General features: G+C 34.4%; 1 protein-coding gene and 1 long non-coding RNA gene across 2 annotated transcripts; one reads left to right on the plus strand and one right to left on the minus strand.

Moving 5' to 3' along the window:
• Positions 1-25: 25 nt before the first annotated feature.
• On the plus strand, positions 26-6,935 carry LOC104787700 (ABC transporter G family member 39-like). Its single transcript, XM_010513307.3, has 20 exons — positions 26-804; positions 955-1,075; positions 1,272-1,360; positions 1,439-1,523; positions 1,599-1,889; positions 1,967-2,057; positions 2,170-3,070; positions 3,178-3,338; positions 3,572-3,675; positions 3,757-3,922; positions 4,019-4,081; positions 4,187-4,308; positions 4,399-4,731; positions 4,844-5,134; positions 5,209-5,292; positions 5,376-5,509; positions 5,589-5,816; positions 5,916-6,087; positions 6,171-6,425; positions 6,510-6,935. Exons 1-20 carry the CDS (start codon positions 419-421, stop codon positions 6,777-6,779), a joined length of 4,347 nt encoding a protein of 1,448 aa, XP_010511609.1. The 5' UTR covers positions 26-418; the 3' UTR covers positions 6,780-6,935.
• Positions 5,804-7,171, minus strand: LOC147944710 (uncharacterized). Its single transcript, XR_015557680.1, has 3 exons — positions 7,047-7,171; positions 6,688-6,783; positions 5,804-6,618 (listed from the first exon to the last, which is right to left on the minus strand). It is a non-coding gene; the product is annotated as an uncharacterized LOC147944710 (long non-coding RNA).
• Positions 7,172-26,807: the final 19,636 nt, after the last annotated feature.

A 26,807-nucleotide genomic window follows, 5' to 3' on the forward strand; every position in this document is an offset into this window, starting at 1 on the left:
ATTACTATTGCTTCTAATTATTATTAGAATAACTATATGGAGTAACTAAATTATATCGAAGTCGATAATTTTACGCTTAAGAAACTGTTATGGCACCCTTTAAAACAAGTTAAAATTATCCTGCATAGATTTTTTTTCAATCTCGTCTGAAACCACAATCTCACACTTTTTTCTTCTAAAATTTGCAATTTTTTTTGATATATTAGACCTTTTTGTAATTTTATATACATAATTTATTATATTGTTCTATTCTACGTACGTGTGTATTCATTGTTCAAAAGACTTTTTATCCCGCCTCTTCTCTCACCTCCAAGTTTCACTCTTTCTTTAAATGATAGCGGACTATCAAAAATCTCCACTTGCATATCCGTCTCCTTCTTTGTAATTCAAACCGGACGACTTCTTGGCAGTGGCGGCGATGATAGGACGAGATGAAGATCCGGTCGGAACAATGAGCGGGAGAGTGAGTTTGGCCTCGACCAGTCGCCGGAGTTCGGTAGGAGCTTCCAAAAGCTTTAGAGATGTTTTTGTATCTCAGGGGGACGAGGTGTTTGGGAAGAGCGAACGACGTGAGGAAGATGACGTTGAACTCCGGTGGGCCGCGATTGAGCGATTGCCAACCTTTGATCGGCTACGTAAAGGCATGTTGCCACAAACGACGGTCAATGGTGAGATTGAGGTGGAGGATGTTGACCTCATGAGGCTCGGACCTAAGGAGAAGAAACAACTTATGGAAATGATTTTGAGTGTTGTTGAAGAAGACAATGAAAAGTTTCTACGTGGATTGAGAGAAAGAATAGACAGGTACGTATGATAACAAAAAATAACAAAAAAGTTAGACAAACCTTTTATTTATAATTTTTTGGCTACAAAAAATATAACTAAAAAATTAGACAAACCTTTTATTTATAATTTTTTGGCTGAAAAATTTGGATTTTTTTTTGTCGAAAACAGAGTTGGAATCCAGGTTCCGAAAATTGAAGTGAGGTATGAGAATCTTTCAGTGGAAGGAGATGTGTGTAGTGCTAGTAGAGCGCTTCCAACTCTCTTCAACGTCACCTTAAATACAATGGAGGTTCGACTTGTTTTATATCCATTGGGTTGTGTTGTTTTGTTTTTGTTGAGAAAATAAGATCTAAGTTTCACTAATAAGATCTCTCAACTTCCGAGGTCCAAATTGAATTATGAAACTTATGATGTTATTTTCAAGCTCTTATTTATATGAAAAATGATGTTATTTAAAATTCTTCGGTTTTAATTTATGTATTTAGAGCATTCTAGGATTCTTCCACTTCATTCCATCTAAAAAGAAGAAGATTCAGATACTTAAAGACATCAGTGGCATTATCAAACCATCAAGGTAACAAAACCAAAGTGTGAATGTCTTTCTTTGCTATATTTGAGTTTGAGATACAGTAGTATTGTTGAACATTTCCAGGATGGCCTTATTACTTGGTCCACCAAGTTCAGGGAAAACAACTTTGTTACAAGCTTTGGCTGGGAAGCTCGATGATATCCTCCAGGTTTGTACCTAGAACTCCTGACTGAGATGAACCTTTCCGATTCTTATTATCGTCTAACCTGGAAATGGCAAACAGATGTCCGGAAGGATAACTTATTGCGGTCATGAGTTCCACGAGTTTGTTCCTCAAAAGACGTGTGCCTACATTAGTCAACATGACCTTCACTTTGGGGAAATGACGGTGAGAGAGACACTGGATTTTTCGGGACGATGTCTAGGTGTTGGGACACGGTACCAGTTGATGGCTGAGCTCTCAAGGAGGGAGAGAGAAGAGGGAATAAAGCCAGACCCCAAAATTGATGCATTTATGAAATCTATTGCGATATCAGGGCAAGAAACTAGTTTGGTTACAGATTATGTACTTAAGGTACTTTACTTGTGCTTTCTATAACAAAGTGAATGAAATATATTTTGAGCTTATAACTGGTTATTGTCACTTGACAGATACTTGGTCTAGACATATGTGCTGACATACTTGTCGGAGACGTAATGAGACGAGGTGTTTCTGGTGGACAGCGAAAGCGTCTAACAACAGGTAAAACTTTAATTATAATTACAAACGTTCACATTGATATATTCTTGATTCAGTACAGTAACATCGTAGACGTGTTCATAAAATTGGATGACACTTAATCTTAATTGAGCAGGAGAAATGTTGGTAGGACCGGCAAAAGCTCTTTTCATGGATGAAATATCAACAGGATTGGACAGTTCAACAACATTCCAAATCTGCAAGTTCATGAGGCAACTAGTACATATATCGGATGTCACAATGATTATTTCACTTCTACAACCTGCACCAGAGACTTTTGAGCTTTTCGACGACATTATCTTACTCTCCGAGGGACAAATTGTCTACCAGGGCTCACGGGACAACGTTCTTGAGTTCTTTGAGTACATGGGTTTCCAATGTCCTGAAAGGAAAGGGGTTGCAGATTTCTTGCAAGAAGTTACATCTAAGAAGGACCAAGAACAATATTGGAACAGGAAAGAACAACCTTACAGCTATGTCTCCGTGAGTGATTTCTCAAGCGGTTTTAACTCTTTTCACACCGGGCAACAACTCACTTCAGAATTCAGGGTTCCCTATGATAAAGCTAAAACCCATTCTGCTGCACTAGTCACACAAAAGTATGGTATATCAAACTGGGAGCTATTCAAAGCATGCTTTGATAGAGAATGGCTACTTATGAAACGCAACTCATTTGTGTACGTGTTTAAGACTGTCCAGATAACCATCATGTCTTTGATTACCATGACGGTCTATCTCAGGACAGAAATGCATGTAGGCACGGTGCGAGATGGTCAAAATTTTTACGGTGCTCTTTTTTTCAGCTTGGTTAATGTAATGTTTAATGGACTAGCTGAACTAGCATTTACTGTGATGAGGCTCCCAGTTTTTTACAAGCAGAGGGACTTCTTGTTCTATCCTCCATGGGCTTTCGCCTTACCAGCTTGGCTTCTAAAGATTCCCTTATCTCTTATCGAATCAGGAATATGGATCGGTCTTACATATTATACCATTGGTTTTGCTCCTTCTGCTGCAAGGTACATTAATTAGATTTTGCTTCTAGTGATCATGAAGATCACTAAAGAACTTTTCTTTATATGCTTCTTATTTTCATTTTCTTGAACTAACCAAACTTTGCAATTAGGTTTTTTCGGCAGTTGTTGGCATACTTCTGTGTGAATCAGATGGCTCTTTCTTTATTTAGATTCCTTGGAGCCATTGGAAGAACAGAAGTAATCTCTAACTCAATCGCGACCTTCACATTGCTAATTGTATTTACTCTTGGAGGCTTCATTATTGCTAAAGGTATTGACCCCATTATATACTCCAAAGATTTAAAAAGAAAAAAATTAGTAAAATATTTGGAAGCATACGTTAAACATGTCCCATAACTTATGATGGACCATATAAAATATGCTTGAGCTATATAATCAAACTAGTCCCATTTCCTAATGAGGTAGTGTCTTTTAGTATCATTTTGCGGAAACTGTCTATGAGATTATGAAGTGAAAACATGATTTATATACTTTGATTCACAGATGATATCCAGCCGTGGATGACTTGGGCCTATTATTTGTCCCCTATGATGTATGGACAAACCGCTATTGTTATGAATGAATTTCTTGATGAGCGATGGAGCAGTGTAAGATTTTACAAAATCCTTCTCTTGTTGACTACTCTTTGCCAATTTTGATTAAAAAATCTGTTCTGTTACATGATGCAGCCAAACTATGATACAAGCATTAACGCGAAAACTGTTGGAGAGGTCCTACTTAAGAGCCGGGGCTTCTTCACGGAGCCGTATTGGTTTTGGATCAGTATTGTGGCGCTACTTGGGTTTTCTTTGTTGTTCAATCTCTTTTATATACTAGCCTTGATGTATTTGAACCGTAAGTGCTCTTATTTATAGTTTTCAGGTTATTTTAGTCTTTGGAATAGAATCATTTATCTAGCTGACATGGTCTTGAAATAAATAATATCTTCAGCTCTTGGTAACTCCAAAGCTACAGTTGAGGAAGAAGTTAAAGACAAACAAAAAGGAACAGAAGGTGATCTTTGCCTTCTTTAATTTTCAGCTTCTTTTTTCGATTATTCTGTCTGCTTCAGACTAGATTATGTTTCTTGTTTCTTCTTACTATACTGAGAAATTGCAGGTTCTGTAATGGAACTCAACAATAGTTCTTCAAGTCATGGTCCAAAGAGAGGAATGGTTTTACCTTTCCAACCGCTTTCTCTAGCATTCAACAATGTGAACTACTACGTGGATATGCCTGCAGTAAGTAACTGTGTCTCATAGAATTTAGATATCACAAGTTACGTTACAAATGCGCCTTAAGTTTCATTGGTTTTTCCTTATTGCATGCAGGAAATGAAGGCTCAAGGAGTTGACAGCGATCGACTTCAATTACTAAGAGACGTTGGTGGAGCTTTCAGGCCAGGCATATTGACAGCATTGGTCGGTGTTAGTGGTGCAGGTAAGACAACATTAATGGATGTCTTGGCTGGTAGGAAAACAGGTGGCTACATCGAAGGGAGTATTAGCATATCTGGTTATCGTAAGAACCAAGAAACATTTGCTCGAGTCAGCGGTTACTGTGAACAAAATGATATCCATTCTCCAAATGTTACTGTTTATGAATCCCTCATCTATTCAGCTTGGCTTCGTCTTTCAGCTGATATAGATGCCAAAACACGAGAGGTAAGTATATTACTATACATAAAATTTCACTGTTTTCTCATAATCACTCGCAAGGCTTAATTAATAACCAAGTAAGCTTTTTTTTTTTTTTGCTAATTATTGTGATTGATAGATGTTTGTTGAAGAAGTGATGGAGCTGGTTGAGCTCAAACCCATTAGAAACTGTATAGTTGGCCTTCCTGGAGTTGATGGCCTTTCAACTGAACAGAGGAAAAGGCTTACTATTGCAGTTGAATTGGTAGCTAACCCGTCTATAATCTTCATGGACGAGCCAACTTCTGGTCTTGATGCAAGAGCTGCCGCCATTGTTATGCGTACTGTTAGGAATACCGTAGATACAGGGAGAACTGTTGTTTGTACAATTCACCAGCCTCGCATCGACATTTTTGAATCCTTCGATGAGGTTTGCCTCCAAAAATATCCACTTTTTGTCCAAGAAACATAATAATTTTAACAAATAATCTTTGGTTAATGTAGCTTCTGTTGATGAAAAGAGGAGGCCAAGTTATATATGCTGGAAGTTTAGGGCATCACTCACATAAACTTGTTGAATACTTTGAGGTGAATGAAAAAAAAAAAAAATTACATATCTTGATCGTAGATATATATCATTGAAGTAACTGTATCGAGAACATTACTTGCAGGCTATTGAAGGGGTTCCAAAGATTGAAAACGGATACAATCCCGCAACGTGGATGCTTGACGTTACAACTCCTTCAATGGAGTCACAAATGAGATTGGACTTTTCTCAAATATTCGCCAACTCCTCTCTTTATCGGTATGTTCAAGAAAAATGCTACTAGTAAACAAGAGTATTACACTGTATTTTTATATATAAACTCTTATGCTTACCTCAGGAGAAATCAAGAACTCATCAAAGAGCTCAGTACACCACCACATGGATCAAAGGATCTCTACTTCCGAACCAAGTATGCGCAACCGTTTTCTACTCAAACCAAAGCTTGCTTCTGGAAACAGTACTGGTCCTATTGGAGACATCCTCACTACAATGCTATCCGGTTTCTCATGACAGTAGTCATTGGTGTTTTGTTTGGTCAAATTTTCTGGCAAATAGGAACAAAAATGTAAGACTTCTTTTTTCTTTCCTTTTCTCTATTACATTATTAAATCATCATTTTATCGAAACGTGACGTATTCATCCAAAAAAAACAAAACCAAAACAGAGAGAACGAACAAGACTTGAATAATTTCTTTGGAGCCATGTACGCTGCTGTATTGTTTCTTGGTGCCACCAACGCTGCAACAGTCCAACCCGCAATTGCCATTGAGCGAACGGTGTTTTACCGCGAAAAAGCAGCTGGAATGTACTCTGCCATTCCCTATGCAATATCACAGGTTAAAATAGTTATAATACTTTTCTTCAATATAGTTTGACAACAATCAGAAATCAAACCAAAATGAATTTTAAAATGGTGTAGGTAGCAGTGGAGATCATGTACAACACGATACAAACCGGAGTTTACACGCTAATCCTTTACTCAATGATCGGATGTGATTGGACTGTGACCAAATTCTTGTGGTTCTACTACTATATGTTGACAAGCTTCATCTACTTTACGCTATACGGTATGATGCTTATGGCCTTGACACCAAACTATCAGATTGCTGGAATCTGCATGTCCTTCTTCCTTAGTCTCTGGAATCTCTTCTCCGGTTTCCTCATCCCCAGACCGGTAAATTAATTAAGCAACTTACATTTGATAATATCAACAAAAAAATTTTAAGAGTTTAAAGTTTTTGTTTGGATTAATATGTAGCAAATACCATTATGGTGGAGATGGTACTACTGGGCAACACCTGTGGCTTGGACATTGTACGGACTCATCACATCTCAAGTAGGAGACAAGGATTCAGTGGTGCACATCACTGGAATAGGAGACATAGATCTCAAAATATTGCTCAAAGAAGGATTCGGGTTCGAACATGACTTCTTACCAGTTGTTGCCGTAGTCCACATCGCCTGGATTCTGCTCTTTGTCTTTGTTTTCGCCTATGGTATTAAGTTCCTCAACTTCCAAAGAAGATAAAGACCTTAAAAAGAATAGTGTTGAAAATTATGAACTTAAAACAAAAAGAAAGCCTAGTCTGGTTACGTGATAGCTAAGTCAATGTTGAATATAAACAATGTATTTCGCTGTTTTCATGCTTAATAGTTTCCAAGGAGGGTTTCTTTATTTATGCAACAATCATGGATCATACTTTCGTGTAAAACGAAATATCTTCTGAGAAGACTGATACCAAAAGTACTACATCAGCTCTGTTACAAAGAATAAAAAGAGAGAATTGTAACTCACTTTCTTATCAGATTCCTGTTCTGCAAACTATTCTAAAGAATACATGGATTTACATTCCCTAGATTACTCTGCAGCTTCTTATCTTCCATGACATTCAACAAGAAGGTTATATATTATCAGTTCTCAAGAATTCCGGTGTAGGAGTAGAAAACATATATAGAAGGTTTTTCTCAACTTTTGCTAAGAAGATGACACTTGGCCTATTATCTATCTAACACCTGTACATTTTTGTTGTTTGGACCTAATTAACTAAATTCATTTATACTTTGGACCTAATTCACTAAAACCCCATAAAACAAAAAAAATTAAAAACTCTTAACATTTCCTTCTTCCCTTCTTCAATTAGACTCTTCTAATCTAAACCCACCATTTATCAGTTTGTGGTTTCATCCTAGGAACAATCTGATTATAGGTTATTTTGACATTATAAAAATATGTTTCAATCTTATGTAGATTCACGGCAAGAACGGATTCTAAATTATGTAAAAAAATTATTTATGGGTTTCAATCTTATAAATGATTCATAAGCAAGAAAGGAATCTAAATTATGTTAGATTGTAGATGTTTACGTGTTCTCAAAATTCTCTTATAAATTCATAAATTTTTGAGTCAAATTTTAATTTCTGAGTATCCATTACTGGGTTTAGTTTCTGGAGTTTAATCCTATATATTCTAATGGTGGGATGTTTTATGTAAGTAATTTGATAATTGTTTACTTATTTATTCCCCATTAGATATTACCAATTTGTTTTCCATAATATTAGAATTCAATCAGTTTTCCATAAAATTAAATTTGAGTCCCTAATTGCTCTCATTTTAAGAGATTTTTTCAGTTATGATTATTTAATTTCAGTCATTAGGTTCCTATGAAGAATTATATTATTTTTATATATTTTCCATTTTTCAATAGGTATTCTTGAATAATTTTAAATATTTTTTTGCAGGTTATCATGTTTATTGTTTGCATTAAAAATACATCAGAAAAATATAATGTTAGAATGTTTGACAAATTTACTTATTCATTAGAGTGTTTATGTATGTATTTCCTAATCTCCATGGACCGGTCCGGCAATTTTGGATGACCTATGCCAATTTGTTTTTAAGAAACCATTTTCATTATCGTAATAAAATAATAAGAATAGTAATATAAAAAATTATTTTCATAAGATAGTTTCTAAGTCCATGAACCGAAATATGTTCGTTTTGCTTGCTCACATTTTTTTGTCTTTTCAATGTTTTCATATTCATTTAAATATTTATACAAATTGGATATATCTACATGAAAATATATGTTTTCTTATATAAAAATTGAACTTATAAAAAAAATCTAATAATAACTGAACTTATAATTTTGTTTTTTTCTACATAAAAGAAAAAAAAAACTTTTGGTCTAAAGTATGCTCCAAAAAATTTGATGTCATAATGCTTGGCTTCATTTTCTTACCCTATGGGTTGGGCCTCGGTCCGGGCCTTGAACCATATTTTATATTTACTCTAGGGTTGTCGTGTTTGTTGGTTATATTAATACTACATCATGAAAAAATGAACTATCATGATTTAATATGTTCAACATCACTACAAGATATATGCGTATTTTTAGCACACGAAAAAATGCTATCATTTCGTTTCGATAGCGATTTAGTAAATGTTGTCTTTGTCGGTGCCATCTTAGAGGGTGCACATACAATAGCATTTTTTCCTTTGCTATTATTTGTCTCTCTATAATAGTGCATTATTATCGCTATATTAACATTATTAGTAGCATTTTAATTTTGCTATATTATAATTAAAAGTGTATAAAGTAGACTAAAACTTCCTCTTATAAGACGATGCATATGAGTCTCTCCATTGTAAATTTAGTTTGTGATGTTACTATCATATGCTTAAAAAATCATGTTGTTAAGATTGTGATGTCTTTTTATATCATAGCATGATATGAGTTGCATTTTTCTATATTAACTAATTTGACTTCTATAGTTGTGACTTGTGAGTAATATATGCTAATTGTATATTGGTATCATTTTTTAGGAATCTTAGTATCAAATAGCTTTAGATTAACCATCTAAAAAATAAAAGATCAACAAACATTCTCATAACATTTTCCACTTTCACATATAATATTTTACTTCCTAAGACACTTTCTTATTATGACATTTGATATTATAATATTCTGTGGTTTTTCTTCTAAGTAGCTACGAGAAAATAAATATTTGTTTAATTCAATTTCATTTATGATAAAGCTAAAAAGACAGATCTAAAAAATCATTTCCGCGATGGAACAAAACTATTGCATTTTTATACTACACCAAAACTTAGAGTAATTTTTTATAACTTTATTTACTTGGATTCATTTTGTTTCGATAGCGATTTAGTAAATGTTGTCTTTGTCGGTGCCATCTTAGAGGGTGCACATACAATAGCATTTTTTCCTTTGCTATTATTTGTCTCTCTATAATAGTGCATTATTATCGCTATATTAACATTATTAGTAGCATTTTAATTTTGCTATATTATAATTAAAAGTGTATAAAGTAGACTAAAACTTCTTCTTATAAGACGATGCATATGAGTCTCTCCATTGTAAATTTAGTTTGTGATGTTACTATCATATGCTTAAAAAATCATGTTGTTAAGATTGTGATGTCTTTTTATATCATAGTATGATATGAGTTGCATTTTTCTATATTAATTAATTTGACTTCTATAGTTGTGACTTGTGAGTAATATATGCTAATTGTATATTGGTATCATTTTTTAGGAATCTTAGTATCAAATAGCTTTAGATTAACCATCTAAAAAATAAAAGATCAACAAACATTCTCATAACATTTTCCACTTTCACATATAATATTTTACTTCCTAAGACACTTTCTTATTATGACATTTGATATTATAATATTATGTGGTTTTTCTTCTAAGTAGCTACGAGAAAATAAATATTTGTTTTATTCAATTGCATTTATGATAAAGCTAAAAAGACAGATCTAAAAAATCATTTCGGCGATGGAACAAAACTATTGCATTTTTATACTACACCAAAACTTAGGGTAATTTTTTATAACTTTATTTACTTGGATTCATTTTGTTTCGATAGCGATTTAGTAAATGTTGTCTTTGTCGGTGCCATCTTAGAGGGTGCACATACAATAGAATTTTTTCCTTTGCTATTATTTGTCTCTCTATAATAGTGCATTATTATCGCTATATTAAGATTATTAGTAGCATTTTAATTTTGCTATATTATAATTAAAAGTGTATAAAGTAGACTAAAACTTCTTCTTATAAGATGATGCATATGAGTCTCTCCATTGTAAATTTAGTTTGTGATGTTACTATCATATGCTTAAAAAATCATGTTGTTAAGATTGTGATGTCTTTTTATATCATAGCATGATATGAGTTGCATTTTTCTATATTAATTAATTTGACTTCTATAGTTGTGACTTGTGAGTAATATATGCTAATTGTATATTGGTATCATTTTTTAGGAATCTTAGTATCAAATAGCTTTAGATTAACCATCTAAAAAATAAAAGATCAACAAACATTCTCATAACATTTTCCACTTTCACATATAATATTTTACTTCCTAAGACACTTTCTTATTATGACATTTGATATTATAATATTCTGTGGTTTTTTTTTCTAAGTAGCTACGAGAAAATAAATATTTGTTTTATTCAATTGCATTTATGATAAAGCTAAAAAGACAGATCTAAAAAATCATTTCGGCGATGGAACAAAACTATTGCATTTTTATACTACACCAAAACTTAGAGTAATTTTTTATAACTTTATTTACTTGGATTCATTTTCATTATTAAAATTTCGTAAAAACAATTTTAATTTGTATTAGAATGTATAAAGAATAAATTATATTGAGGGATGTGATTGAATTTTTTACCTCACCAAAAATTAGCTGGTAAAATATATATATTAAGTTCATTGTTGTTTACCTAAATTTCATATTTAGATTGTATTCATGTAAGTTATTTTCCAAAATTTTCATGTTTTTGTAGATGTCAGTGGTAATATAATTTGTGCAAACGCAAGAAAGAAAATAAAAAGATGGAGAATGCTTAATATGTCTTGAAAGTCTAAAGGGAGAAAAAACCATAAACACACTACTATGTAATCAAAAATTTCTCTACATGTTGAAATACTCTAATACTACATATAAAAGAAAAATTTAAGTAACACTAAACAAAAGAACCCAACAAATATTGAAATGATCAGTATGTTTTAAAAATCATTAAAATAACAATTGCTGACTAAACAAATAAAAGAACTATAATATCCAAATTACTAAAATTCAAAAAAAATGTAAGGTAAATCCGTGCGTAGCACGGAATGACTTCTAGTATATATATATCTTATATAATAAGGGAAGGTTTTCTCCAACTTCTTCTAAAAACATGACACCTGGCTAACTATATATCTGACACTTGTACTCATATGTTTTAAAAAAAAACCATCCATTTTCCTTCCAACTCTGGGCCCAAACCAATAACTTAAAATTCAAACCCAAATTCAACCTTCCACCTCAGATCAGTGACAACGCTTCAAACCGCAGTCGACAAAAGGTCCGTCAGTGTTTACCTCTCTAACAGGTTCATGTTTATCTCTCTAACAAGTTCGTTTCTAAATCCAATTGGGTCTCCTCATTGCTTACGCATCATTCCCAGTAAATCTCTAATTCACCATCATCTCGGTGTTCTCCTTGTGCTTTTATTTACAATTCTCCTAAACTTTGGTGTATTTGGTAAAAATCTCCCGTGCACCATAAAATTCTAATCCATTACAGACCCACCACCTATTTCAATCGTATGTAACATTAATTTGTATGCATCAACGTTTTCAAAAAGTTTGAAATCGAGTTTCTAAATTTTGTTTAAATAAATGTGTTAAGTTCCGAACCATACATATTTTTGAATTTATTTTTCAAAAATTTGCTAAGATCCTCCCCATAAATTAGAATAATATGAAGCATTACTACCATTGGAATATTGGTATTGCTTACTACAATCTTTAAGGATATCTCAGAATCCCATTATAAGAAAATCCTGCTTTTCCTTCTTACGTTTTGCTCTGTTTGATAACGTAATAAAAATAACAAACGCCTATGATTTTATGGTCATTAACATTTGATTATAATCCCTGATTTCTCTCCCTAAAACATTGCATTAAGTTTCTTTTTAAATAACAACATTTCACGACAGCAACCTTCTCTGTTACACCATGGGCAAAACTAAATTATAATAACAACATTTTTAATATACTTTATTTTATTTATATCTTATATGGTGTATAGTTTGCTTTTAAAAAAAAAATCACATTGTTACAAAATATATTTCTTCGAAATTTTTAGTTTTAACATATAATATATTTCCAAATGAAAGCATATACCATATAACTTAAAAAATACTAATAAAACCAATTAAAACAAAAAAAGTTTTCATACTTTTAAAGTAAACATTGAAACCAAGTTCATTTATGATAGACTACTTTCAAAATATAATAAGGGAAGGTTTTCTCCAACTTCTTCTAAAAACATGACACCTGGCTAACTATATATCTGACACTTGTACTCATATGTTTTAAAAAAAAACCATCCATTTTCCTTCCAACTCTGGGCCCAAACCAATAACTTAAAATTCAAACCCAAATTCAACCTTCCACCTCAGATCAGTGACAACGCTTCAAACCGCAGTCGACAAAAGGTCCGTCAGTGTTTACCTCTCTAACAGGTTCATGTTTATCTCTCTAACAAGTTCGTTTCTAAATCCAATTGGGTCTCCTCATTGCTTACGCATCATTCCCAGTAAATCTCTAATTCACCATCATCTCGGTGTTCTCCTTGTGCTTTTATTTACAATTCTCCTAAACTTTGGTGTATTTGGTAAAAATCTCCCGTGCACCATAAAATTCTAATCCATTACAGACCCACCACCTATTTCAATCGTATGTAACATTAATTTGTATGCATCAACGTTTTCAAAAAGTTTGAAATCGAGTTTCTAAATTTTGTTTAAATAAATGTGTTAAGTTCCGAACCATACATATTTTTGAATTTATTTTTCAAAAATTTGCTAAGATCCTCCCCATAAATTAGAATAATATGAAGCATTACTACCATTGGAATATTGGTATTGCTTACTACAATCTTTAAGGATATCTCAGAATCCCATTATAAGAAAATCCTGCTTTTCCTTCTTACGTTTTGCTCTGTTTGATAACGTAATAAAAATAACAAACGCCTATGATTTTATGGTCATTAACATTTGATTATAATCCCTGATTTCTCTCCCTAAAACATTGCATTAAGTTTCTTTTTAAATAACAACATTTCACGACAGCAACCTTCTCTGTTACACCATGGGCAAAACTAAATTATAATAACAACATTTTTAATATACTTTATTTTATTTATATCTTATATGGTGTATAGTTTGCTTTTAAAAAAAAAATCACATTGTTACAAAATATATTTCTTCGAAATTTTTAGTTTTAACATATAATATATTTCCAAATGAAAGCATATACCATATAACTTAAAAAATACTAATAAAACCAATTAAAACAAAAAAAGTTTTCATACTTTTAAAGTAAACATTGAAACCAAGTTCATTTATGATAGACTACTTTTAAAATATAGAATATGTACTAATAATTTTTAAAAAATACATTGTATACAATAATCATATATATTGTATTAAAAACAAAACTCAGATAAAAATAAAACTACTGATCAAACCAATTAAAACAAAAAAGTTTTCATACTTTTAATGTAAAATTTAAACCAAGCTAATTTATAATAAAATAATTTAAAAATATAGAATATATACTACTATATTTAAAAATTCACATTGTATTCAATAATCATATATATTATATTAAAGACAAAACTCAGATAAAATTAAATTGTATTTAATATTGCATAAGTTACCATTTGACTATTTTTAAAACGTATGTACTAAAAGAAAAGAAAAATAGCATAATGGTATCATAACATAACCTTTAGTTTTAACATATAATATATTTCCTAATGGAAGAAGCATATACAATATAATCTAAAAATAAAACTACTGATCAAACCAATTAAAACAAAAAAAAAAGTTTTTATACTTTTAAAATAAAAATTGAAGCCAAATTAATTTATGACAGACTAATTTAAAAATATAAAATATGTTCTAATATATTTAAAAAATCACGTTGTATCCAATAATCATATATATTATATTAAAGACAAAACTCAGATAAAATTAAATTATATCTAATATTCTATAAGTTACAGTTTGACTGTTTTTAAAACGTTTGTACTAAAAGAAAGTTAAAATAACATAATTGATTAATCACCCCATGAAATAATAGAAAACAATAGTTTCACAAAATAATTTAATGGTATTATAGTATTTATTTTAAAATGATTAGAAAATAGAGATAATATATTGAATCTAAAAAAACATTAAATTTGACACACTTTTCTTTTCATAAATTTTATTCAAAATTTAATGCGAGATATAGTATAAGATATTTCATAAATTTTTATGACATGAGCCATATTTTAATATGCATTATTCCAATTTTTTATGTTAAGGGTGATTACAAGATTAGAGAGTAAACATTGGAGCATATGATAAATCCTTGGTGATTCTTCTGTTACCTTGTAAAACATATTGTCTAGATTCATAATTTCATTACTATAGTACAAAATTCAGGTTTTAGAAGTTTAGTTTATTGATTGGATGAATTTGAGCTGGTCTGATTCTTTTCTCGCAAATATCTTATTTTAAAATCATCAAAATCTGATGAAAAAGTCAACATATATATATTATAAGTTTAAATATAGTTAATTAAAAAAAACATTTAGATGTAAGTTAAAATAATTTAGAAATGTAGTTATGTCAGAAAGATAATTGGAATGTATATATTGTTGATATCAATTTTTCTAATTGTGTATTCCCTTCCATCTACACTAATTGACATGTTGGAGAGTTCATTTTTTGACAATTAAAAGAACATAATGAATAAGAATAGAGACAAGGACTGAAAAATAACCCATCATCATAGAAGTATAACACATTTTAAGCATTCATATAGAGTCTCTAATTCACAAGATATTTGTTAGGAGGCACCGAAGAAAATCAAACCGTAGCAACATATTGTGGAGTCGAAAAGAAAATCAAATATTAAGATTGAGTTAAAAAAATATAAAGTTGTAAAACCACTCGCAAAAAGATAAATATTTATCAATTATTTTTCTTTAATGAATGTGAAAGAGATGTTCTTTTTCTTTACGGTTGAGACTAAAACATAAATTTTTTAATTTATTTTCATGGTTACTGAGTTTCGCTAATAATTTTGTGATTATAGAGATCTAGCATTTCATATAAGTCTTGATCACATCCATATATTACAGTTTTGGAAAAGATGTAGGGAAATATAAGATTTATCTTGTAATATTTGTAAACAATTTTCAATACTCAAGTTTCGTTTCGAATATCTGATATATGATCTATACACAAACCTCATGTATGTTAAGACTATCTCCAATATATTTTACTATAAAATAGAGCATAGTTTTTTCAATGTATCAATCTATTTTATACTAAAAAATGGAGTGTAAAAAATTAAAGCTGCATACAGAGTAATCCCACCATTTACTCTATTTTAGAATAAGATATATAGTAGGGTTAGAGCAAATGTTACGCTATAACAGAGTATTGACTTCAACATAGAGTGGTGTTGGATATGCTCTAAGAACCTAACAATTTATCACAAATTAATAAAATTCAAAACAACAAAACTTTGAAGGATTTAATTACTTCAATCAAAAAAGTTTCCTATATGTTTTGTTTATTTTATTTTGCATCCAAACATTAAGAACCATATATAAAGGAATAAATATTAAACAATTTTTTTTTAAAAATCATATAAAAACAGACATTTCAAAAATATATTTATAAATTTAAAATATATCATAATTAATAAAAATAAGATTAGATATATCTCACGCATCGCGCGAGCCTATTTCTAGTATATATATATACTAGAAGTCATTCCGTGCTACGCACGGATTTAGCTTACATTGTTTTTGAATTTTAGTAATTTGGATATTATAGTTCTTTTATTTGTTTACTCAGCAATTGTTATTTTAATGATTTTTAAAATATACTGATCATTTCAATATTTTTTGGGTTCTTTTGTTTAGTGTTACTTAAATTTTCCTTTTATATGTAGTATTAGAGTATTTCAACATGTAGAGAAATTTTTGATTACATAGTAGTGTGTTTATGGTTTTTTCTCCCTTTAGACTTTCAAGACATATTAAGCATTCTCCATCTTTTTATTTTCTTTCTTGCGTTTGCACAAATTATATTACCACTGACATCTACAAAAACATGAAAATTTTGGAAAATAACTTACATGAATACAATCTAAATATGAAATTTAGGTAAACAACAATGAACTTAATAAATATATTTTACCAGCTAATTTTTGGTGAGGTAAAAAATGCAATCACATCCCTCAATATAATTTATTCTTTATACATTCTAATACAAATTAAAATTTTTTTACGAAATTTTAATAATGAAAATGAATCCAAGTAAATAAAGTTATAAAAAATTACTCTAAGTTTTGGTGTAGTATAAAAATGCAATAGTTTTGTTCCATCGCCGAAATGATTGTTTAGATCTGTCTTTTTAGCTTTTATCATAAATGCAATTGAATAAAACAAATATTTATTTTCTCGTAGGTACTTAGAAGAAAAACCGCATAATATTATAATATCACTGTCATAATAAAAAAGTGTCTTAGGAAGTAAAATATTATATGTGAAAGTGGAAAATGTTATGAGAATATTTGTTGATCTTTTATTTTTAAGATGGTTAATCTAAAGCTATTTGATACTAAGATTCCTAAAAAATGATACCAATATACAATTAGCATATATTACTCACAAGTCACAACTATAGAAGTCAAATTAATTAATATAGAAAAATGCAACTCATATCATGCTATGATATAAAAAGACATCACAATCTTAACAACATGATTTTTTTAAGCATATGATAGTAACATCACAAACTAAATTTACAATGGAGAGACTCATATGCATCGTCTTATAAGAAGAAGTTTTAGTCTACTTTATACACTGTTAATTATAATATAGCAAATTTAAAATGCTACTAATAATCTTAATATAGCGATAATAATGCACTATTATAGAGAGACAAATAATAGCAAAGGAAAAAATGATATTGTATGGACTTAGAAACTATCTTATGAAAATAATTTTTTATACTACTATTCTTATTATTTTATATACGATAACAAAAATGGTTTCTTGAAAACAAATTGACATAGGTCATCCAAAATTACCGGACCGGTCCATGGAGATTAGGAAATACATACATAAACACTCTAAAGAATAAGTAAATTTGTCAAACATTCTCACATTATATTTTTCTGATGCATTTTTAATGCAAACAATAAACATGATAAGCTGCAAAAAAATATTTAAAATTATTCAAGAGTACCTATTGAAATATGGAAAAATAAATAAAAATAATATAATTCTTCATAGGAACCTAATGACTGAAATTAAATAATCATGACTGAAAAAATCTCTTAAAATGAGAGCAATTAGGGACTCAAATTTAATTTTATGGAAAACTGATTGAATTATAATATTATGAAAACAAATTGGTAATATCTAATGGGGAATAAATAAGTAAGCAATTATCAAATTACTTACATAAAACATCCCACCATTAGATTATATAGGATTAAACTCCAGAAACTAAACCCAGTAATGGATACTCAGAAATTAAAATTTGACTCAAAAATTTATGAATTTATAAGAGAAATTTGAGAATACGTAAACATCTACAATCTAACATAATTTAGATTCCTTTCTTGCTTATGAATTATTTATAAGATGGAAACCCATAAATAATTTTTTTACATAATTTAGAATCCATTCTTGCTGTGAATCATACATAAGATTGAAACATATTTTTATAATGTCAAAATAACCTGTAATCAGATTGTTCCTAGGATGAAACCACAAACTGATAAATGGTGGGTTTAGATTGGAAGGATCTAGTTGAATAAGGGAAGAAGGAAATGTTATGAGTTTTTTTTTTTTTTTTTATGGGCTTTTAGTGAATTAGGTCCAAAGTATAAATGAATTTAGTTAGGTCCAAACAACAAAAATGTATAGGTGTTAGATAGATAATAGGGTAAGTGTCATTTTCTTAGCAAAAGTTGAGAAAAACCTTCTCATATTATATAAGATATATTTTCTGTAGAGGAAAATATAATTTTAAACCATATTTATAAACGTAGTATAGTGACACACATATAGATTCCAAAGCAATTTCAGGGAAATAAATCATGGAGTCTTTTTTTTTTACGTTAATTAGTAAATTGTGGAATTAAATCTTCAAGCGACTATACTATACTAGCTCCTATCTAGCTCCTTAATTTGTCTGTATTCATTTTTCTTAAGCTGACCAAAGAGAATTTTGGAAACTGGAAGAGTCATCATTTAATAAGTCAAAGACTTAGCTTGACACTTCTAATTATATATCAAACGTTTTAGCTTCTCCTCAAACCAAATTATGCGTTTAGATATATGGATGTATGAACAAGAAACGACATTCAGGTCATGGAGTGTCATGGAGACAAAAATCAGGGGGTTTATGTATTAATGTATTCATGCTTCCATTGCTATCTCCTAAATACCTGCAACTGCAACATATTTTTTCCTCTATTCTTATTTCCTACTATCTCCCGAGAATTGAGAGATTTAACTCTAAACGCTAGATGATAGAGCCTTGAGAAAATATAATATAAGTTGCATGCTTTGTATTTTGGTGGTACAACTGACCAAAGCATTTACAAAACATGTTATTCGCAGATGAAACTTAAATCTTGATCTCATGTTGGGTGTAACACTTCGAGCAGTTTGTAAAACTGTATAATTAACATAAATATACCCTAGTTAATATGCAATGTCGACAGTGTACGACAATTCATAGATAAATATTTTGTTGCTTTTCTGCTCTGATAGGTTCCAAGGACGTTTATCTTGTTTATCATACTTCTGTGTACACCGATATTTCCTCGGAAAGCGTAGACGAATCTTGAAGAGGTTCTGCCGGAAAATGCAAAACAGGCTTAGGAGGGACTTCAAGAGCATCCAAGGTTCCCTCCATCATCTCCACAACTCTGTTCATTGATCTTGAGTAAAGTCAATAACCCAAAGCACACTCAACCACGATCTAGTGGTGTCGTCGTAGCACTTCAGGGTCGAATCCACAGAGACCAAACGATACACTATGAAATTATATAGACCGAGTATAGCTAAAGCAAAGAGGAAGTTTGATTTGCAAGTAACAGAATTAAAACAGAAAATAAATAAGAGCTTGTAAATTTAAGAGAAAGTATTGGGCGCAGGGAATCAATCAAGGGTTACGATCACGAAATTGGGTGATGGATTGGGATAGCTTTAGGAACCGCTCTTGAACTCAAATCTCAAATATAAAACTAACCTACTGTCGCAGCATTAGTTTTCTATGCAAGGAATTGAATGAATCCTAAACCGTCGTTTGAATCTAAACAATCCTAGCAAGCAATAGGTTCAAGTTTGATTTGTTCACAAGGTGCCCCAACTTCAACTGTCGTTGGCTGAGGATCACCTTGCTCACCTATGTTCTTTCAAGTAATTCAACAACACTTTTGATGCCTAGATGGATTGAACCTAAGATCATAAACTAGGTAGCTAATCTAGTTTAAGCAATAAGAACAACAATAGATGAAGAACACAACAGATCAATCCCAAATCTAACAACCTAAATCAATGAATCATAAAGCCCCCTTTGAAACCCGAAACCCAACAGTAAGACTACTCAGACATCGAACAGAAACAATTACAAATCAAATATGAAGAAAACATGTTTGAATTGCAATAAGAGATAATAGGGTTCAGAATTCTTCTCCAAAGGGTTAGAAAGGATAAGAGGTCTTCTCCCAAGCTTACAAGTGCTCAAAAACGGCGTAGAGTAAAAGTTATCTCCCTAGGGGTCGAGCCCCGTGGTTAAATAGTAAAATAAATCCCTAAAAAGTCGGTTTAAAACAAATAAGGAAAAGTTGCGTCGGGGACGGGAATGGTCGATCTCGAAAGGATCAGTCGATCCGGAACGTTTTTCTGCTCTCATTCCATCTGCTTACTAGCCCGAATCAGTCTTCAACCAATTAGCTCCAGATGCATGTTTTCATCCCCAAAACGCTCAGATTCCTTCCAAAGTCACCTAGAACCTGTAAAGACTCACAAAAGACTAAAAAGACTCTAAAAGCACACTTGGACCTAGGAAAAGACTCAAAACAATCCTAAAAACTACAATTAAAACCCTATAAAATACAGACACATCAATTCCCCCGGACTTGAATCTTTGCTTGTCCTCAAGCAAGAACGGACAGAAACTCAAGAACAGAGAAAAGGTTTGAAAGTGGAAACTCACATATTCTTGGGAACTTCTTCTTTGCACTCTTCATCACATCAAACTGAGAACTACTTTTTGTACTCTGCCCATGATTAGGATCAACACTCCCTACTCTGAACTCCACAGCCTTAGAGAACCTTCAGTCTCCCCATCGTTGTCTCTCTACATCAGATTAGTAAAATAGGTGCAGTCTTAAAAAGGGAGTATCGATCATCGAACTGTTGACTCCTTCAACCTCTTATCACCTAAGACCTCCTCTTATGCTCCCTTTCCTCTCTCTTTTCTCACTTCCAAAGGATTGATTTCTCCCTAATTTTCTAGGGTATCATTTTATTTTTTTTATCAATCCTTTGCTCTTTTCTTGCGGACAGGTTTCCATGAGTTCCGAAAGATGCACGGGTTTACGCACAACCCTCGGTTCACTTCTTTTATTACCTATATCCTCTTCTTCTTATATTTTTCTTTTCTCTTTTTTTTTATTGAGTACTGAAGGGAAGAGAGAGGGGGTGCATACTTTGTGAGGAGATGCACGTCTTGTAAGGCTTGAAGGGAGGAGTCTTGTCCGATGTATACCAAACCCCAAGGTAAGAAATTAAATCCGGTTAAGTCTTGTTAAAGCTAGAGACAACTTCTGGTTCAACTTAGTGTTCTCCTTGGCGAGTGTCTTTTGGGGCGTGTTGAGACTGCTCATGTTCATTCCAAGCTTCATTCCAAATTAGAGGTACAAAAGCAATCATAAGAGTGTTAGTTCAAAGCAAAAGTTTCCTAGAAATGATCATAGTTTCCCAACTTTTTTCGTTTTTTTTTTAGACACGACAAACTGACTCAAATAAAAGAAAAATCAAAAGAAACAACCAAAGAAAACGTCATTAGTAACTAGGAGATATTCCTCCCCCGGACTTACTTCACACCGTCCCGGTGTGAAAGCAATTCTAAGAGAAAGAAACCTCCGACAAGAAAAGCAAAAGATAAAAAAAAGAAAAAAATCCTAGAAAAGAAAACAGAGTAACCCGGAAAGAGGTAGCTACTGGTCATACTACTGAGATGGTGAGGACGTCGCGGAATGGTCAGACCCAAGTGGTTCAGTAGCTGCATCCTCCTCATCTTCGGTATCATTGTGAGCTGCAGGGGGTGGTGCGAAACAGGATGGTGCGAGGCTTTGGAGCCAAGTAGCCAATCGAGTGAGCAACATGTTGTTCTTCCGCTGAGTGTCGTAGACCCATCTCTCAAACTCGGTGCGAGCTGGCTCCTTAGGTGATGCAGCAGTAAACTGGCTCACATCAAACGGAGGAAACGGTGGAAGCGGATGAGACGGCTGCGAAGAGGTAGATGCGCTGGCGGGTTGTGGGCGGCTACGGGAACGGAGGGCTGCAGGCTCACGCTCCTCTCCCAAAAGAACATCGTCAATATCAGCAAGGATTTCAACAGGAGGATCAAAATCGATGTTCTGAGCCTTGCGGAGTGAAGTATGAAAGGGCATAGGGATCAGCATGTAACGAAGTTGACCGGTCTTGGTCTGGTAGCGGTAACAGAAGTTATGACGCACCAAAATTTCACTAGTAAACATGTACTTGAGGTCAAGCAACTTCCGCTGGGACACCTTAGCGTGCGGTGGTAAAACAACACCGCAATACTCAATGATAGGGGTCACCAAACTGCCGATAAGAACTCTCTTGTTCTTAGCATGAGCCATGCTCCTCCGAACCTGCTCAAACTCCTTCGAAAGCAGGAATCCAAAGTTGACATCATGAGTTTGCTGATAAAGGGGTGAATCCGGAGTGTGAAGGAACCTGCGAAGACCATGGAAAAACATCCACAACTCAGGCAGCTGCAATGTGCTAGTCTCAGCCCTAGCATAGATTGTGTTACTTAGGAACTTCGCCGTGATTCGGAGGACAGGGTTGCGGATGCGAGACTGTCTTGCGCTTCGAGAAGCATATTGCCCAGCAGCAATAAGCTTCCAAAGTTCTGTCCTACTGTCAAGCTTCTCCATCGTGCATAATGTGTTTCTGGGGAAACCGAAGATGTCACATAGATCAAACATGGAGATGACATAGTGTTGCCTGAGGAGGAAGAAGCTGATCGAACACTGCTCGGCCATCATATCAGAACCACCCGGCGAATCGACTTGCACAGTGGCGAGGAATTCTCGTGCGAGCCGATCATGCAAGTCCCATGCTTGCTCAGCGAAAGTACCAAAGCCCATATTTTTCACCAACTCGTCAAAATCAGATAGCATACCCATCTTCTCAAAGAGCTCCCGATCGACAAAACGAGTTGGTTCCATCTTGCATTGTCCAAGTAGCTTCAGACCCTTAGTATCCTCATCGCGCCAAACTCTCGTCGGCGGTTCTGCGGAAGGAGTGGCAGTCTCCTTACCGCTACGGCTTCGTTTAGGCATTGTCGTGTGTGAATGATTGAGACAAAAAGTGGGTTGGGTAAATGATGAAAAATCAAGTTGAAGAAACCCAAAATTCGAATCAAACAAGAGAGGATTTGAGAGGAGAGGGAAATTGAGTTTGTGGACGGCGAGGGAAGAAGGAAGAAGAAAAGAAATTAGATTTTATGGGGTGTGAACACGAAGCCGGTTTAACCCGGTTCAATTTAAGTTCATAAACCCGAAAACCAATTTTCTTCCTTCCTTCTTTTGCAAACCCCCCCCCTTTTTTTTTATCGTCCCTCGATTTTACTTACCTGGAACGGGGATCGGTCAGTCCAGAAGTGGATTAGCCGATCCTGACCACCACAGAACTTTCTTTGAAAAGGGTTTCGCATATTCTGCGTTTAGAACCTGTTCCTGAAAACCAAACTCACTACCAAACGTGATTCTCGAATGACTCTGTAAAGAATACAAAAAAATAGCAAATTTCCTAAGAAAAGAAAAACAAAACTAAAAAGAGAAGGGTAAGCAAATGCAAACCCTTTGGGTTGCCTCCCATTAGCGCTTGTTTATAGTCTCGAGCCTGACTTTACTTGTTGCTTAAGCATCTTGTGGTTCCGCCAGAGGGAGGGAAGTCTCAATTGGGTCATACTCCGCTAGGTACGGTTTAAGACGCTGGCCATTGACAGTGAATTCTTTGCCCTCTTGGTCCCAAAGTACAACAGCACCATAAGGCATGACCTCCTTGATTCGAAAAGGTCCGGACCAACGGGAACGCAGCTTCCCAGGAAATATCTTCAGCCTTGAGTTGAAAAGAAGGACCAAATCGTTCGCAGCAAAATCCCTGGGGATAATCTTCTTGTCGTGTAAGGCCTTGGTCCTTTCCTTGTATATCTTGGTGTTCTCATAAGCACCCATGCGGATCTTATCAAGCTCATTCAGCTGAATAAGGCGTCTTTCTGCGGCGGTCTTGACGTTGAAGTTCATCTGCTTGGTCGCCCATAAGGAATGATACTCAAACTCGACAGGCAAGTGACATGATTTCCCATAAACAAGCCGAAAAGGGGTAGTGCCGATGGGTGTTTTGTAAGCAGTCCGATATGCCCATAATGCTTCATCGAGTTTCAAGGACCAATCCTTTCTGGTTGAGTTGACTGTTTTCTCCAAGATTCTCTTGATTTCTCGATTAGAAATCTCGACTTGTCCACTGGTCTGTGGGTGGTAAGGGGTAGAGACCTTGTGTGTCACGCCATGTTTTCGCAAAAGGGTTGCAAAAAGCTTGTTGATAAAGTGAGTGCCCCCATCGCTTATTACCACTCTAGGAACACCAAATCGTGGAAAAATTATGTGCTTGAACATCTTGAGAACCACCTTCGAATCATTAGTAGGGCTTGCGACAGCTTCAACCCATTTGGAAACGTAATCCACTGCAACAAGTATGTAGAGATTGCCATAAGAGGGTGGAAAAGGCCCCATGAAGTCGATTCCCCAACAATCGAACACCTCGATTTCCAAGATAAAGTTTTGTGGCATCTCGTTCCGTTTGCTGATGTTCCCACGTCGTTGGCAAGAGTCGCAGCGGGAGATAAAGTCGTGTGCATCACGGAATAAAGTAGGCCACCAGAGGCCTGCTTGAAGCACTTTTGTCGCGGTTTTGAAGGTTGCAAAGTGTCCCGCGTAGGTTGAACCGTGGCAGTGAAAAAGAATTCCTTGTACCTCTGATTCTGGAACACATCTCCTGTAGAGGCCATCAGTACAATGTTTGTAGAGAAAGGGCTCATCCCAGAAGTAGCGTTGCACATCTCTAAGGAACTTTTTCTTAGCATACCCATTGAAGTTTGGAGGTTCTTCTGCAGCACACAAATAGTTTGCGATATCGGCATACCATGGCGAATCATTAACTGTTTGTTGAAGTACCTTAACATCGGCTTTCTCCTTGTAGCAGTCGAGGAAGGCCGCAACCACATACACATTCTCCTCAGGTAGTCGGTCATCTATGGGGATTTCTTCATCGATTCTTAACCTAGAAAGGTGGTCTGCAACCCCATTCTCAACCCCCTTCTTATCTCTTATCTCAAGATCGAACTCCTGCAGTAGTAGTATCCATCGCAGCAGTCTCGGTTTAGCATCTTTCTTAGTTAACAAGTAGCGCAATGCGGCGTGATCTGTGTGCACAATAACCTTGGATCCAACCAGATAGGATCTGAATTTCTCAAAAGCAAAGACTATGGCGAGTAATTCCTTTTCTGTTGTGGCGTACTTGGTTTGCGCTCCATCAAGTGTCCTGCTAGCGTAATAAACAACATGCAACTTACCATCCTTACGTTGTCCCAGGACTGCTCCCACAGCAAAATCACTTGCATCGCACATAACTTCGAATGGCAGATCCCAATCGGGTGGTTGTACTATTGGAGCCGAGATCAGTGCTTGTTTGATTGTTAGGAAAGCCTCCAAACAATCTGCAGTAAACTCAAAAGGGATGTCCTTGCACAGCAGCTGGGTGAGTGGTCTGGCAATCTTGGAGAAATCTTTTATGAACCTTCGATAAAACCCCGCGTGGCCAAGGAAACTGCGTATGTCTTTAACGGTTTTTGGAGGTTGTAGACTGGACATGACCTCTATCTTGGCTTTGTCGACTTCTATCCCTCTCTCAGAAATTCGATGGCCAAGAACAATCCCATTGGTGACCATGAAATGGCATTTTTCCCAATTCAGCACAAGGTGTTTATCCACACAGCGTTCAAGCACTTTGCACAAATTGGATAAACAGGAGGAGAAGGATGAGCCATACACCGAAAAATCATCCATAAAGACTTCCATAATTTCCTCAATCAAGTCGGAGAAGATTGACATCATGCAGCGCTGGAAGGTGGCGGGGGCATTGCACAACCCAAAAGGCATTCGTCGGTAAGCGAATGTGCCATATGGACAAGTGAAAGTGGTCTTCTCCTGATTATCCGGGTGAATCGGAATTTGGAAGAAACCAGAGTAACCGTCCAAGAAGCAGTAGTAAGGGTGGTTCGCTAGACGCTCAAGCATTTGGTCAATGAATGGAAGAGGGAAGTGGTCCTTCCTTGTGGCTGCATTGAGTTTGCGGTAGTCGATACACATGCGATGCCCTGTTACTGTCCTGGTGGGAATCAACTCGTTTTTCTCGTTTGCAACTACTGTCACCCCTCCTTTCTTTGGCACTACATGGACTGGGCTCACCCAAGTGCTGTCAGAGATTGGGAAAATAACTCCGGCTCCCAACAGTTTGAGGATCTCTTTCTTCACCACTTCCTTGAGGTTCGGATTCAGCCTCCTTTGGTGTTCAATGGAAGATTTAGATGGATCTTCGAGGTGAATCCGATGTGAGCATAACTCCGGTGATATACCTGAAATGTCATCTAGGGAATAGCCCAAAGCCTTCCTATATTTTCTTAACTCGCAGAGCAAAAGTGCGGTTTCAACATTGTTTAGGTTAGAGTTAATGATAACTGGGTATGTGGAATTAGGTCCGAGATACGCGTACCTTAGCCCTTCTGGGAGTGGCTTTAAGTCCAACTTTGGAGCTTTGAGTTCACTCCAATCCTCCTGATTTGATTTTGTCCCAGGGCAAAGTTCGGGATCAGCTGATCTGTCGCTCGGAATGGTCAATCCGTCGTCTTTATCGGATGCTTCCACAGGAGAAGTTGGATCGGTCAGTCCACTTTCGGGATCAGTCAGTCCAGGTTGCAGATTGATGAATAGAACCTCATGTTTTAGGATTGCTGCAGCATCGAGTGTTCTGGCCAAGTTCTCAGTCTCCTCAGAGAGATATCCCAGCTCTGGTGCCGTCTTGGTGAGTGCTACAGCCAGATGATCACTTGTACACACTTCATCATAGAT

This window comes from Camelina sativa, chromosome 5 (genome assembly GCF_030686135.1).
Source record: "Camelina sativa cultivar CO46 ecotype springtype chromosome 5, ASM3068613v1".
Classification (NCBI taxonomy): Eukaryota; Viridiplantae; Streptophyta; class Magnoliopsida; order Brassicales; family Brassicaceae; genus Camelina; species Camelina sativa.

Coding starts and splice junctions, on each gene's coding strand:
- LOC104787700 (XM_010513307.3), top strand. CDS start 419: ATGATAGGACGAGATGAAGATCCGGTCGGAACAATGAGCGGGAGAGTG. Junction 805..954: donor TTGAGAGAAAGAATAGACAG/GTACGTATGATA, acceptor TGTCGAAAACAG/AGTTGGAATCCAGGTTCCGA. Junction 1,076..1,271: donor TCACCTTAAATACAATGGAG/GTTCGACTTGTT, acceptor TTATGTATTTAG/AGCATTCTAGGATTCTTCCA.